Source organism: Hypanus sabinus, chromosome 10 (assembly GCF_030144855.1).
Source record: "Hypanus sabinus isolate sHypSab1 chromosome 10, sHypSab1.hap1, whole genome shotgun sequence".
NCBI lineage: Eukaryota > Metazoa > Chordata > Chondrichthyes > Myliobatiformes > Dasyatidae > Hypanus > Hypanus sabinus.
The window spans coordinates 100,771,880-100,788,637 of NC_082715.1; the positions used below are offsets into that span (position 1 = coordinate 100,771,880).

Genomic DNA, 16,758 nt, shown 5'->3' on the forward strand with positions numbered 1-16,758 from the left:
GAGCTTTATAGATGGCTTTTCTTGAGGTTAAAGGTAGTTGTTTTGTTAGTCATGGAAACAGGCTCTTCAGTACACTGAGATTGTACCTATGTACATTAATCCCATGTTATTTCTTTAATTCTCCCCACATTCTCATCAATTGCCCCCAAGATTGTACCACTCACCTACATACTGTGGACAATGTGTAATGGCCAGTTCACCTCCTAACCCACAGAATCTTTGAGACGTGGGGGAAAGCCGAAACAACCAAACAAAACCTAAGTGGTCACAGGGAGAACGTGCAAACTTCACAGAGACAGCACCCAAGGTCAGGATTAAACCGGAGTCTGACATTGGGAAGCATTAATTCCACTAGCCATGCTGCTGAAGTTTTATTGTCAGCAAAATTCCAGGCCAATGAAGTAATCATGTTTCACTTACAAAATGTATTGACTCCATTAACATTTGATGATATCTACCACACCAGCCCATTGGGGTACATTTCTACAACCGTCTCAAAAGTGTTTTTAATGGAACATGTGTCTTGTATATCCATTTTGTACCTATCGTGAGACAGAATAAAAACTTATATACACAAAGTGTGTTAAGAATGTGGAGAATGCTTCCACAGGAAGTGGTTGAGGTAAAGAATTTGGAGGCATCTTAGAGAGGGCATGCAAGAGAATGAGGGAGAAAGGGAGAGAGGGTCTTACTGGTAGATCCAAATGAAGAAGGATGGGAGGAGGCTGGAGTGGAGTATTTATGCCAATGTTGCCAAATGGTCCACTTCTGGGCAGTATATCCTATCAACATAGGTAATCTGTTGTCTGAATTTGTATTTCTGAGCTTTAATAAAAATAGAGATTAAATAATTCAATTATGTTACTGTAAATAATGAAATTATAGCTGATGAGGTTATGCTGAAATTCACTAAAGACTAAACTGCATTGCTGTTCCCTCCCCCTACAAAACAGTACTGTATTTGACCTTTTGTCTCTATCGGTTGAAGATACCTACTAACTGTGGGAATAAGGAGTGCGTGGTTGCATTAGAGTAAGAAATTATTTAATTTAAATTTATTTCTCAAATCTTCTGTGGGGCTTTGGATAGTTGTTCAAAACTTATTTGAGTAATTCTGAGATGTAAAATATGATTTGATTTTACCAAAGGTGTACACTGCTTCCTATGTTACAGCAGACTACTTTCAGAAAGGCAAAGCTGTTTCAGAGAATGACAAGTTGCGATTTAGTACCTATCAGTCACTATGGCAACAGATGAAAGAGGAAACAGAGGTAAGCACTGATCTAATAGGAGGTAAGTTCTCATGTAGCTGTCTCAGTAAATTGGTGCAGCTGGAATGAATTATAAAGCACCTGTCAGTAATTGATTTGTACATTTAAAAAGTCCTGTTTATCTACTTAAACTTGTACTGCCACTGGGTCAATTTTGTGCTTCTAAGGAATGTAACTGAGGATCAGTAAATTTAAATGTAATTAAATACAGATCATTTGGTTAGGTTCAGCATTTTTTGCATGTGTTCTTAATTTAGCCATTAATATTGGGGAGAAAAAGAAAAGAGAGCAATTGCTTGGTCATTAAAACAAACATTTGCTTTTAGAGCTACTTTATTATCCTGTCCACCACCAAGATGACTACAGATGCTGGAGCAACAAGTATGTTGGAGCAATTTAATAGGTTAAACAGCATAACAGCATCAGCGGGGGGGGGGGGGGGGTGGGGGTGATACATAATATTAACACGTCTTACCCCACATGAATACTGCTCCACTTGCTGAGTTCCTCCTCCAGCAGATTGTTTGGCCAAAAGACAGGCCTCTGTACAGTGATGCCTTTGGTTCTCTTCATCCATTTCAAATGATCATAATCTGTTAACCCATATCCTACACCAGGGGTCAGCAACCTTTACCACTGAAAGAGCCACTTGGACCCGTTTCCCACAGAAAAGAAAACACTGGGAGCCGCAAAACCCGTTTGACATTTAAAATGAAATAACACTGCATACAACGTTTTGTTTTGCCTTTATGCTATGTATAAACAAACTATAATGTGTTGCATTTATGAAATTGATGAACTCCTGCACAGAAAACGAAATTACATTTCTGCATGCAACAAAAACATGTTGACCTCCGAAAAAAAGACGTTGGGTTGAAGGTTACTTTTAAGTAAAATACTCAACGTCTATTTGAGTCCTTCTTGTATTTATGAAAAACGCCAAACTTAAATTTGCCGCCAGCAGCAAACCAAAAATAACGTCAGCCAGCTGTCAACCTGAAAAATAAAAGGACTATTTCACTGAACAATGAAAGCATATGAATATACGTAAAATAATAGGCAATTAAAATATTTATCATCCTTGTTCAGGTTGACTCACACCTGACAATACAGTCGTATTCAGTAGGGATGGATCGATGCTTAGGGGAGTGACCGGGAAGGATAATGTGTTTTTTTCCCTCACTGAACTCACAGAAGCGTTTCCCAAACGATGTTTGCATTGCGATGATTGCCCAATGTAAATACTCCGAATTTATCATGTCGTGACCTTTTTTGAACTCTCTCAAATTGGGGAAGTGAGACAATGTGCCTTTCTGTAAATCTCTGGCAAGCAACGTCAACTTGCGCTCGAATGCCAAAACATCCTCCAACATGTGCAGGGCTGTACGTCCTTACCCCGTTGAAGAGCTGTGTTCAGCGTGTTCAGGTGCGCTGTTATGTCTACCATGAAGTGTAGCTTTTCCAGCCACTCTGGCTGTTCCAGCTCAGGAAAGGTGAGCCCTTTGCTGCCCAGGAAAGTTTTCACTTCTTCCAGACATGCGACAAAGCGTTTCAGCACCTCCCCTCTGGACAGCCAGCGATAAAAACACGTTGTAGCGGTTGCTACACGCAGTCAGTAAACTGCAGTCAAAGATAGCTTTATTCGAACTAAACAGCCTTGCTTTTAAGCCTCCCTCAACCCGCCCCCCATGGGCGCGGATGCTGCAAAAGACACGTACTCACAAACCCCCGTAGGCTATCTCCCTTAGCCTGAACGCTGGCTAATTGTGAGCCGGTTCGGATGTGTCAGGAAATGGGTCGCCACAAAGTCTTATTTAGATTGTACAAGATCACCATAATCTTCAAATTTAGATTTACATTTCAAAAACTAACAAACTAACATAAAATACATTTTAATTAAATACTGACCATGTAGCGGTGTGCTACACGCAGCGCTAAAATTACGACACGGAGTCGGTAACTGCAGTCGAAGGAAAAAACTTTATTCGAAATCTTCAGCCTCACTTTTAAGCCTCCCTCAACCTGCCCCCCCCCCCCCCCCCGGCGCAGAGGCTCCAAAGCTCTGTGCTCGCAAACCCCCGTAGGCTATCTAATTGTGAGTCGGTTCGGATGTGCCAGGAAAAGGGTCGCCACAACCAATTATTTCCCAAAGCAACAGGGAGCCGCAGCACAGACGTAAAAGAGCCACATGCGGCTCTGGAGCCGCGGGTTGCCGACCCCCGTCCTACACAAACCCCTTTGGCGTCATAAGGTCATAGACTTTTATAGCCATGCAATCCACTGTGACCATGTAGCAAAAAAATTGACTACTTGAGTTGCTCCCAGTTCCCAGTTGTTGCTCTGTAGGTTATAACTCTTTAAGTGCTAATACGGGTAATTTTAAAAATTTGTTGAATCTTTCAGCCTTCACCTTTTTGCATTGAGAAGTCTGGATTACTTTTCCTTTGAGTAGTTAGGAAGTTGTGGGTGCATAAATGAACAAATGAAACTAAATATACTTGAAGTGTTGACAGGATTTAATCCACTAAGAAATGTAGATTTCCTATTTTCCTAAAAATATGCTTTGTATATAAAAACAAGGAGACATAGCTCTGAGCAACACACAGAAAATGCTGAAGGAACTGGATCGGGCGGGCATCATATATTGGAGAAAAGTACAGTCGACGTTTCGAGCCAAAACCCTTCGGCAGGACTGGAGAAAAAGAGCTGAGTAAATTTAAAAGGTGGGGGGCACCCCAAAGGTCTCACAGGTGAAGTGTTGTCTCACTTGGAAGAACTGTTTGTGGCCCTGAATGTTACTGAGGGAGGAGATGTACGGGCAGGTGTAGCACTTCTGGCGCTCGCAAGGATAAATGTCAGGAGAGAGATCACTGGGGAGGGACGAATGGACAAAGGAGTTGCGTAGAGAGTGATCCCTGCAGAAAGCAGAAAGTCAGGGGGAGGAAAAGATGTGCTTGGTGGTGGGATCTTCTTGTAGGGGGCGAAAGTTTTGGAGAATTAAGTGCTGGACGTGGAGGGTGGTAGGTGAGGACAAGAGGAACCCTATCCCTGGAAGGGTGGCGGGAGAATGGGGTAAGAGCAGACGTGTGTAGCTCTGGTAAGTTCACAGTAAAACTGAAATCTTTTTTTGTTATCTTATGAAACCTATAAAAGGCATACCAATATGTGACAGTGTCGGCCACATTTTAAAACTTATTTTTAATGCACTAATCTTCCTCTTGCATACAACACCCATTTTACCTGTGAAATATAGCCAGTTTTAATCTAAAATGTTTCATGCTAATGACTGAAGAATAAAAACACTTAGATCCAAAACACATCAGATCTCAGATTGTCCTCTTTGTTTTTCTTTATAAAAGTGAATTTAAGAATTTATGAATTACTTCGGAGATCTGTAGTGTCGGGAATACATCCGCACAATTACTTCCTAAAGCTAGAAGGCTTAGTTACTTGTAAGCTTATCCCACTGGGCTAACTTGGAGGACAACTGAGAGTGAAGTTCTCAGCCCAGACTGTCCATGGGCTCAGACATGGACAAAATCCAGGATGCCTGTATTTTTTCCCTGATGGTCACTGATGAACTAGATGTTTTTAATTAAATTCCAGTAATTTTATGTTTATCATTACTGATCCTAACATTTTTATTCAAGATTTAATTACTTAAAATTAAGTTCCTCAATTGCAATCTCACGTTTCCACTTGTGCTGGGTTAGATGTTCTGTAGAATTCACCGAACTCCCAACTATAACGTCTGCATAAATCCCTGAAGAAAATCGCACAGGTGATTTGTGTCAATTATATAGGCTTTCAGCTGGAGATACTGTAACCCTCTGACCAGGCTCGTATGCAGACTTGGCTCGATAGCTGACTCAGCTAACAGCCACAGGACTCAGTGATGAGAAGGCTTCTTTTCATAAGCAATATACATTTGTCTAGGGTCAGTATGATTTGGGGTTCAACCAAACAAGAAAGTTGGGATGTTCCAATTAACGGAACCCTGATTTGATCGAATACTGTGTATATACTGCCCACACACAATTATTGCTTCTTTGTCTTGTTAAGCAGTCCTTACAATTTTGTCTTCCCATGGGATCAAATCCTACGGTCGTCGCCTGATCTTCTCCGCATCTCCTACCAAAAGACCACAAACCCCACCAGTATCTGTCACAAATCTCTCTCCGCCCAGCTCTCTCTAGAACCTTCTCCCAATTCCACCATCCTGATTGGCTGACACAATGTTCTCAAGTTGAACAACATGCTGAAACCAAAACATTCTACCAGCAGGACCCACTGCTTTTACAGAAAATGCAAAATGAAATACCCCGCAGCATGCGTAGGAATCTTAACCAGGGCACTACAATGTGTTCTGAGAAGGCCTGCAGCAATCACAGCCACCTGTGTCCTGTTGTTAAATTGAAGATATTTTTGATGTGAATAGAACTCTTTCTCAAGATGAATTTGTTATTCATTTGACGTATTTTGTACTTTCATTCACAGAAGCTGCAAGAACACTTAAATATCAAGATATTTGATAGCTTAATTACATTTATTAAAAAATCCCACACTCGTGCTCAGACTGAAGTAAATGATTGGCGCTATCGGATGCGGTGTTCTGAGATACCCACGGCAGCACTTGTTCTTGGTGAGCCCCTAAATTTCTGTTTTTTTAAAATTTTAAGTTTCATATGATGACAATTAATAGAAGAATATAAAGCACACTGAACTCAGTGTGCTTGAAATGTTGACTAGGTCAGTTAACAGGAGGGATGGTTTAGGTCAACAATATATTTAAAATCTTTATCTGGCTGTCTCGAAATTGTATTCTTTTTTTCTTATGTCGCTTATTGGCTGCCTAAGTAGTTTCCAAGTCTTCCTGGATAGAGGCACATTTTTAGCAACTATTCATTTTCTCCAGGTCAAAGTTGTCCCCATGAGAACTGGCTTGGGTGGCATCCACACATCTTTTGTATTTATGTGGGATAGTCTGTTCCCAACTGAGCAGATTCCTTACTAATCTGTTCTTCAAATTAACAACACATATGCACTGTAAAAACTCATGATCTTCTTTGATGTTGCCCACTCCCCCAATGACCCATAATCTGTGCCACCTGGAATAATGAGGGCATCAGATGCCCCTCAAGTTGCACACCTTTCTGATGTGGAATATAACACAGTCCTTTCATCACTGGGTCTATTATCTGAGAAATCTTATCGTTCACCAGAAGGATGTGACAGTTTAAAAAGGTCGTTCATAGCCGGCTTTCAGGAAAGGTGATGCATGAAGAAAATGTTATGTGCAATATCGTCCTGCCCTAGGGCATGCTTTAGTTTCTGGCTTAACTGTATTCCTCCAGCTGGTATTGGTGGACCTTTGGGTGTCTGGGATCTTGAATTGAGCTTGAAGGATGGGGAGGGCAAATGCAAAGCTGCACTTGCAGAACTTGTGTAGTGTAAGACATGAGGTAATGGGGCTAACCTCTTGCTGTTCGTTTGCTTTTTTCCTCGATGTTGGTCATTGTCCTCCCAACATATCAGTGTTTTGCCTCTGCAAGCACAGGCAGTCTTTATTTTTTAGTATTTTTCCCCCACCTGCCTCCTTGTATCTTTTATCTCTTCATGACCATTTGAAATTTTAATTCTGAGTCTTTCTGCTCTCACACTCAGGGAGTAGCCTTTGCACCATGTAAGAAATCCTGGTTCTGTCTTCAAAAAATGAGTGATGATGCAACCACGGTTTGGCCAGTGTTTTTTTTTTCCCTCACTTGTCAGATACCACTGTTCACATTTTGGGTAAAATGCTTGTGTTTCTGATCTGAGCAGCAAAATTGATTTTCCTTCCACATTAATGGTTCTTTGTTTTTCCAGTGTTTTCATTGGCTATGACTGTTTTATTGTGTACTTTGGATGTGTCTGGAATTGAAGTCCTTCTCTCTGAGATTATGCTACATTTCAGGCATTTGAATTACAGGTTAAATCTGATCTTCTTTCCCCCCTTTGGTTATGGTGATGCACATAACTTTTTTCAGAACAAAAAAATATTTAAAGGACACAGGCATCATTTTGAATCATAATTATTTTTTCATATAAATTGTGACTACCTCCTGGAATTTAGGAAGAAGAGGATTGACTGTTGAAGTTTTGGATGTTCATCTTCATAATTTTAGTCAATAGGAAGATATGATTCTTCATATTTCCTTAAAAATAATGAGCAGGTGAAAATATATCCATCTTCAGCATGAAATATTTTGTATCACTTTTGCTGACAATCACTGAACTCATCTGAATTGTGGGTGAACTGTGAGTGATCTGAACATGACTGCTAACCGTAGTGGCTCTAACTTGACATTATGTGTCAAGAATGTCAGGTGACATTCTCAAATTTTTCTTTTTTTTCTGTTTTCTAATATAACTATTGAGAACTTGCTAACTAAGTTTTAAATGTCTGTTTCTGATGTATTTATTTAGGGATACGGTGCAGAACAGGCACTTTTGGCCCAGTGAGTCGCACTGCCCAGAACCCACCTAATTAACACTTGCTAAATCACAGGGCAATTTACAGTGACCAATTAACCTACTAAAGGATATGCCTTTGGACTGTAAACATACGAACTCCTCTCAGACAGATTGAACTCCGAACTCCATCGCCCCCAAGCTGCGATTATGCTAACTGCTACGCTACGCTACCCCATATAAATCAGAACCCATTACTACAACCTTTCCTACCCAGGACTAAATCCGTCGTTCATTTTAGAAACAGTTTAATTGCCAGTAATAGTTCTGCAAGGAAATGTGTATTGTTTGCAGGAGAAATATTTGAGAGTTATTGGGCAGTGCATTAAAATATTTTAGTCTCCATTTTTGGGAACTGCATTGCCTTCTTTTAAGAAGTATGCTTTTTGTGTTTTCCTGCAGGTGTGAACGTACCTGACCATGAATTGACATTCCAGGGATTATCAGACCTTCTAAAGCAGTCAGTTACCCCTCATGTAGTTTGTCTTCAGGGCAAGGAATGTACAAGTAAGGACAAGTCTGTTTAGCTATACATTTACATTTTGTATGGTGATGACCTGCTGGTATGGCAATGGGCCGGCTGGTGGTGTAGTGGCATCAGCACTGGACTTCAAGGCAGATGGTCCTGAGTTGAAACCCAGCCTGGGCAGTAACAATATCTGTGTGGAAGAAAGGCCCGGCAATCTACTTCCGTATCTTGCCATGAAAACCCTATGGTCCATGAGGTCACGAAGAGTCAGACTTGCCCTAACAACTGATGGTGATGACCCAGAGTGAGTAATGTCCTTCGACATTACTTTCAAGGATTCATCTCACGTCCTTGATATTTATTGCTTATTTATTTATTTCAATGAAGTTTCTCAGTCATTCAGGTCATTGCATATCAAACAGTAGTAGATCAAGGCAACTAGACTTGCTGTGTTGTTTAGAGGACATTTTGCCACATCCAAGAGGATTCTTCAGTTCAAATCCATAGTGGGTAGTTTTCTGGAGTTTATAAGCTGGAAAACTACCCACTGTGGATTAGAACTGAAGAAGCCTCTCGGATGAGTGGTGAAATGTCTTCTAGACAACAGAGCAAGCCCAGTTGTCTTGATTTACTATTGCTTGTTATTTGTTTTTTCTCTATTTGCACAGTTGTCTTTTGCACATTGGTTGTATGCCCAAGTTGGTGTGGTCTTTCATCGATTCTGTTATGGATTTACAGAGTATGCCCGCAAGAAAATAAATCTCAGGGTTGTATATGGTGACATATCTACTTTGATAATACATTTACTTTGATCTTTGACTTTCTGCGGCAACTGTGTTCACATTCCATGTATGCTCTTCTGCCAACAAAGTTCTTAAATCTGGTTTAATTTTGGACTGAAATCTAGGCTCAGTAGTCAGGTGTGCTGTTTCTTGGCTCATGCTTAGATGGGGCGAGACCTTTCATCAGGACTGGAAAGGAAAGGGGAAGAAGCCCGAGCAAGTAATAAAGAAACCATTGTTCAGTTCTCAAATTTCCAGCCTGATGAGTGGTATCAGCCCGAAACTTGTTCCTCTCCATAGAAGCTGTCTGACCTGAGTTCCTCCAGCATTTTGTCTGTGTTGCTCTGGATTTTGATTATTTGTGGAATCTCCTGTGTTAATCATTTACTCGTTTTTCTAATTTCTCTCATCTCGCCCCAGTTCTCTATTGCAGCCCACTGGAAAGCTGGGGATGGGAGGGAAGGGAGGGAAATTCCCAATTTGATAACAAAGCTAAGTACAAACCCCATTTCCAGAAAAGTTGGGATTTTTTTCCAAAATGCAATAAAAACAAAAATCTGTGATATGTTAATTCACGTGAACCTTTATTTAACTGACAAAAGTACAAAGAGAAGATTTTCAATAGTTTTACTGACCAGCTTAATTGGATTTTGTAAATGTACACAAATTTAGAATTTGATGGCTGCAACACACTCAACAAAAGTTTGTTCAGAGGCATGTTTACCATTGTATTACATCACCTTTCCTTTTAATAACACTTTTTAATTGTAGTAGATATCTACTACAATTAGTATCCTCAGTTCCAAAACAATTAAAAAGTGTTATTAAAAGGAAAGGTGATGTAATACAATGGTAAACATGCCTCTGAACAAACTTTTGTTGAGTGTGTTGCAGCCATCAAATTCTAAATTTGTGTACATTTACAAAATCCAATTAAGCTGGTCAGTAAAACTATTGAAAATCTTCTCTTTGTACTTTTGTCAGTTAAATAAAGGTTGACGTGAATTAACATATCACAGATTTTTGTTTTTATTGCATTTTGGAAAAAATCCCAACGTTTCTGGAAATGGGGTCTGTAGATTGATTGAAGGTGAAAAGCTCTAGGCTAGAAGACAAATTCGTTTACAATCTTCTGTTTACAATGCCAATGCAGGAAAGAGGGAGGTGACTTCCACCTAACCACCTAAGTAGCCAGAACCTCTATATATTTTATGGAACAAATATATCAAATGTGCTTCACTGGAACATTATCAGTTATTAATTCACAATGTTAGATCTTGTGCGATAAACCTTCACTTATGGTGGGATTTAATTAGCATCATAAAGGAGATGTTGAACAAGAGAACTTGTACAGCTGGAGCAATAAAAACCGCAGCTATTTCAACTTGCAAAAAAAGCATACGTCCAAATGTTGGAAATCTGAAATAAAAAAAACTAAAAATCCTTATTCTCAGCAAGCTAGCTGGCATCTTTAGAGGAAGAAAGAGTATTTATGTTTTAAGCTCTTGGAAGAGTTTTGATAAAAGGTCATGAGCAGAAATATAAACTCTTGTTTTTGCATCTGTAGATACTACTGCCCTGCTGAATGGTTCTAGCATCTATGTTTTTCTCAGTTCAACTTGTTTGTGGTTACCATTTAATTTCTTTGTAACAACTGGCATTTCACCAAATATGGGACCTTTGGGACTCTGAGAGGGAGCTGTGAATTTACTGAGGGTGCTTGCTGGTTGCTAGTCCACAGTGGTCACAAAATGGCCTGGGAGGGTTGTGGAATAATTTGTGCTTATTATCAGGGTTATTTAATCAAGTCATCAAAATCTAAGGTCTCCTTTCATAAGGATGTCATTTATTGCATGATGGAACATGCTTGTTTTTGTCAGCTGTGAAGCAGCTTCTGCAGAAGATTCTGGTGACCCTCATGGGTGGCGACAGCAATGATGAGGAAGAGGATGAGCACCATTCTGTTGAGTTCCACCAGAGAAAAATGATCTGCTCCATGGCCTCCTTGTGTAGGTGGTACAATACCTTAACAAAGGTAAATAACAACCTGTTGTTTTATCCTTTATTCACATATATCCAAATACACAAACTTTTGTGCCTGGGAACGAAATTATCCTGTCATTGAAAAGATTAATATATGTGGAGCATATGATGGCTTTGGGCCTCTGAGTTTAGAAGAATGAGCGGGGGGGGGGGAGGTGTATTTCATTAAAACCTATTGAATATTGAAAGGCTGAGAGAGATTGAATGTGGAGAGGATGCAAACTTGTTGGGCCGAATAAACTATTTGTCCTCCAATGTCTTATGGTCTTATTTGCAAGAGAAACAAATGCCTGAGTTGTTCTTCAGAAGCTGATGGTGAACTGCCACTGGCCTTGCAACGATACTACCCTAAAGTGATTGAACAGCACTGTTTGCCAATGATGGTGTAAAGCAAAGTCACATTTCCCAATCTGGATGGTCTGATTAGATGCACACATGCCTGTTACATTTCTAGGTGATGGAGGTTTCAGGGCTGGGAGTGCTTAATGAACTGCAGTGCAGAAGGCTCGAGACATATAGGGCGCGAGAGCACAATAGCCGTTGGTGCAATGCTATTACAGCTCGGAGTTCTGGAGTTCAGAGTTCAGTTTCGGCTTAGTTCTGTAAGGAGTCTCTTTAGTTCTGTGGAATGCATGGGTTCCCCTGGGTGCTCCCGTTCCCTCCCACAGTCCAGAGATGGACCAAGCAGGCTGATTGGTCATTGTAAATTGTCCTCTGATTAGATTAATGTTAAGTGGGTTGATGCGCCTCTGGAGTGGCTTGGCTTGAAGGGCCTACTCTGTGCTGTATTGCTAAATAAATATTGTTGCCCTGGTGTGTCACCTGTAGAGGGAAGAAAGTTTGAGGAGATGGATGAGAATCAGACAAATGGATTTTTTTTGTCCTGGATGGCGATGGTGAGCAATTATAGAAACATAACGTAAAACAAACTGTATGGTTAGCTCTTTCTCTGTGTCCCACCACCAAATGCAACCAGTGCATCAAATGGCCAGGGATGCAGTATTTATCAACCCAGATTTTGTTTGTAGTGAATAGCCCTGCCACCTACCCATTTGCCTGATGGCTAGTAATCAGGTTAGCACGTTAGGCCTAGTTCTGGGCCTCGTCTCAGGCTGGCACTTTTCTTTCCCAGGGAATATGTGGCTTTTGGTATTAATCAGCTGTGTGGAGAAGGGGAGCTTGCTGCATAGGCATCGGCTTACTCTCCATACAGTACTAACCTGGCTTGCATATTGACTAATTGTAGTCAGCTAAGACACAACATCCTTGGTCAACCCTGACCTACAGAAGCCTCTCGGTCTCCAGCACCCATCTACTTCTGAGATAATGTAAAAGATTCATGGTACTGTTTGAAGAGAAAGAAGGGAATTCTAACTCCTGGCCAACATCTATCTCACAAGAAATGTAGAAAATCTGGTAATTACACAATTATTGTTGATTGGTGCTTACCGTGCACAGTTTAGCTGGAATGCTTCCTTGCAGTTCTACAGGGGCTACTTCTCAAAGTTGAGTCATTTATTGCATAGCATGTGGAGTGGCTTGACAGTGTGGAAGTGGTGCCTTTTAACTGTGATTACAACCAGGAGTTTGCAGTAACAGTAGTGAAAGTGCTGGCATTTTATTGTCATTTTTTTGGAATCGCAATCACTAACTTTGGGCCTTCTGTGCAAATGTAGTTTAGTATAAAAGTTCAGACACTGATAGTGCTTTAGTACAATGCTACAGGCTGTGCTGTTTTGCAGCCTCCTCTAACTCCAGCAAGAAAAATCACCAGCAAAAACAAAGATTTTGGAATTCTGCAATGCTGGAATTCCAGAGTAACACGTCCAAACTGCTAGAGGAATTCAGCAGGTCTGGCTCATCTAAGGGGAGGATTAAACAGTCGATGTTTTAGGCCACAACTCTTCATCCGGACTGGGAAAGAACAGGGGAGAAGTCAGAATAAGAAGGTGTAGGGAGGGGAAGGAGTACAAGCTAGAAAGTGATAGATGAAGCCAGGTGGGTGGGAGGGAATGAAGTGAGAAGCTGGGAGGTGATAGGTGGAAAAGGAGAAAGGGAAGGTAGAGGTACATGAGGAAGAGGTGATTAGGCAGAAGAGGTAAGAGTGCAGCTAGAGTGGGGAATGGAAGGAGGGGGAAATTACTGGAAGTTAGGTAAGTCAATGTTAACGCCATCAGGAATATAATCAGCTACTCCTCCAACCTGAAAGTGGCCTCATCATGGCATTAGAGTAGGCCTGGACCAACATGTCAGAATGAAAATTCAATTAAAATTGTTGGCCAGCAGGAAATACAGCTTGTTATGGATGGAGTGAAGGTGCTTGACATCTACATTGGGTATCACCAGTGTAGAGTAGAGTACATCGAGAGCACCGGATACAGTAGACGACCCCAACAGACTTGCAGTGTTTGGGGCTCTGAATGGAGGTGAGGGAGGAGGTGAATGGGCAGGTGTAGAACTTCCACTTGCAGGGATAAGTGCCAGGAGGGTGATTAGTGGGGAGGGACAAATGGAAAAGGGAACCACAGAGAGTGTGATCCCTGCACAAAATGCCTGGTGGCGTCCCGTTGAAAATGGCAGAAGTTGCAGAAAATGATGTGCAGGATGCGGAGGCTTTTGGGGTGGTAGGTAAGGATCAGAGGAAAACTGAAAGATTCCTTCTGCAGCAATATTTTTGTGGAAAGCTCTCCTTGAGGTTGGCAGCAAGAGTCGTCATTCAGCTGCAAGTCTCAAATTATGGTCCGTATAACATTTACCTCATTCCTCCTCTTTCAGTCTTGTTGGATTTTTCTCAATGAGTCCTGATCTTGCTTTGCAATTTTGTTGACCAGCACCCAGCCTTCTCTCAATCACAGATTTATCATGGGGCATCCTTCCTTTCTAATTTTGTGCTTTGATCCTACCCTTTTGTTCTCTCTTTCCCTAGATGTCCTTCCTCCATGGTGACTGGTTGTATGTCAGAGCAACATTAGCAGAGAGCGAGAGTTTGGCTTGTTGTTCTGTGGTACAGCAGAAGTTATAATTATTTTGCTTTTCCATAAGGAGGAAGATTTTATTGATGTCCCTTGTGCAAATAGCTTTTTTAATGGGAAAAAATAATTACCTTCTGACCGATATCTATCAGAGGCCTGGTTTTACTTTAGTCCTGGGATTATGTTACATATTCCTTCTTCTCATGCAGAAATCTACTTCAAAAAGCCCAAGTAAAAAGAGGAAATCCTTGCTTCAGCACGAAGAGGCCCCTCCCATAGTTATCATCTTAAAGGATCTTGAAAGCTTTCTCCCTAAGGTGCTACAAGACTTCATAATCATTGCCAGGTAACAGCAAGTTCTCACAGCTGATTTTGTATGGATGGTTGTAATGAAGATGTGTGTGCTACATTATTACTATTTATGTAAATGAGAGGCCTTAAAAATTGTTTGGGGGGGAGGGTGTTTGAAATTTAACTGGTAAAACTTGTCATGTGAAGACAATCTGATTGGCCCGGCAATTTTGCTGTCATTTCCTCCTTTCCCTAAAATAGATTCTCCTGTCAAAATCTGGAAGGGACCAATTAACTTAAGCCAATCTTTGTCTCTTTGCATAACTATTGAAGCTCATGAATTTAAAAAAAAATTTTCTCATGCTCTGCCTTTTGTTATTTTCTTTGTCCTTTGTAGACTACTGAAATTGCTCCAAATCTTGGGCTGCTTATTTAGGCAACCTACACCATTTCCCATGCTTTGGTACTATCCCCGTGATGGATATTGATTCTCAAGTTGTTTACTATTGCTGTCATACCTTTTAATATCGTTTGCCAATTGGCCACAGCCACCTTGCTCCTTATGCCTTCACAGTAAGCCTCATCGATTGAATTGTCACTTCTAATTTTCATATGATAAAGTTTCAGTTGATTCCACACTGGCACACAATTCTATACAGTGCCCTGTGAGAAGAAGTTGTGTGCTCAGTGCAAAGGTTAAACAGTTGGTTTGTTCTTGTACATTTCAAGCAACTTAGTTTTTGTCATTTGACAAAAAATAGTTTTGGAATATGGACACGAACTTGTAGGTCATAATGTCACACAACACAGAAGTCAGCCATTTGGCCCATCTGATCCATGCTGAAACAGATTCCCATCTAATCTAGACCCATTTGCCCAGTTTTGGTCTGTATCTCTCTAAGTCTTAATAATCCAAGTACGTTTTAAATGTTATGAATGTACCTACCTCAATTACTTCCGCTGCTAGCTCATTCCATCTACCGACCAGCTTCTGGGTTAAAAAAAGTTGTGTCTCAGTTTTCTATGCCTTCTAATTCTTGATTCCCTGGGAAACTGGGAAGAAGACTGTGTGCATTGACTTTCCTTAAATCCCTCAAGATTTTTGTACTCCTCACCCTTCATTCTCCTGCATTCCAATGAAAAGTGTCTCAACCTGCTCAATCTCTCAGTGATTGTCCATCAAATTACAGCAACATCCTCATAAATCTGCTCTGCTCTCTTTCCAGCTATAGTAGCGTGACCAAAATTGAACACAATATTCCAATTGCAATCTCCCTAATGTCTGCTTCTACAACTGCAACCTAACATCCTCGCTTTTATTCTCATTGCCCTGACTGATGAAGGTTAGCATGCCAAAAAGCACCTTCACTACCCTGTCTACTTGCAATGCCACTTTTGGGGAACAATTTTCTTGTGATCCTAGATCCTCAGAATTCTTTTTGGGTTGATAGTAATGTGATTTCCAGATGGGAGAATCTTACTTATAAGTAACCATTAATTCTACATGTTTGTTTAATGTTTCAGTAACTACATCCAGCATCTTCCACTGGTGCTGGTTTTTGGACTTGCCACGTCCCCAATCACTATACACCGAATGCTGTCCCAATCGGTTTCCTCACTGCTATGCATTGAGCTGTTCCAGTCTCTATCCTGCACTGATCATTTGGCTACAGTTATTGATAAGGTAAACATTCATTACATGTTGACTGGGAAAAAAACAATTCCAAACATTTAGTGTAAATTGTAAAAACTGCAGCTGCTTGAAATTTTATACAAGAACAGAAAATGTTAGAAAGCTTTGACAGATTAGGCAAAATCTGTGGAAGGTAAAATAGAGTTTCGGGTTGGAACCAGGAAAGTGAGAAAACCTTAATTTAAATTTGAAAGGAGGATCGTGGAGGTCTTTTCATGCCTAAGAGAATATTTGTAATGAGATTGTTCTGGTGATAAATTTGCACAATTAGAGAAAGAAAAAAACACAAACAAAAGCTTTGAAATGCCTGGCGTCACAATTATTTAAAGAAGCATCAAGTTTCAAGGCTGAAGTGGCCAATTCTGAGTCCTAGTAAAGTAGGAGACTGCCTTGCTGAGCACCTGTGTTCTGTTTACCGTGGCCACCCTGACTTTGCAGTTGTAAAATATTATAAATCCCCTTCCATCTGCCAGACAATCTCCTCTCATTCTGGGATTTTTCTCCTGCACCCCACCAAAAAAAAAATCCTTTATCCCTGACTTATACTTTCGGACTTGATGTAGGGTCTCAACCTGAAACCTTGGCTCTCCCTTGGATTTCGCAGATGCTGTCTGACCTGTTGAGTTCAGATTCAGATTTAGTCATCACACGTGCATCAAAACATACAGTGAAGTACAGCACTTCCATTGACAATCAACACACCGAAGGGTGGGTTAGGAGCGTCCGC

General features: G+C 40.7%; 1 protein-coding gene across 2 annotated transcripts in view; it reads left to right on the forward strand.

Annotated features, from left to right (window-relative positions):
• orc3 (origin recognition complex, subunit 3) overlaps positions 1-16,758 on the forward strand; it is a 68,232-nt gene that overhangs the window by 5,590 nt on the left and 45,884 nt on the right. The window contains exons 3-8 of one of the 2 annotated variants that reach the window (XM_059982395.1): positions 1,174-1,271; positions 5,769-5,913; positions 8,184-8,288; positions 10,913-11,067; positions 14,257-14,393; positions 15,863-16,022. In XM_059982395.1, the coding sequence (XP_059838378.1) occupies positions 1,174-1,271; positions 5,769-5,913; positions 8,184-8,288; positions 10,913-11,067; positions 14,257-14,393; positions 15,863-16,022 (800 nt within the window). The remainder of the gene's footprint in view (positions 1-1,173; positions 1,272-5,768; positions 5,914-8,183; positions 8,289-10,912; positions 11,068-14,256; positions 14,394-15,862; positions 16,023-16,758) is intronic. The other variant, XM_059982396.1, reaches the window with a different exon arrangement.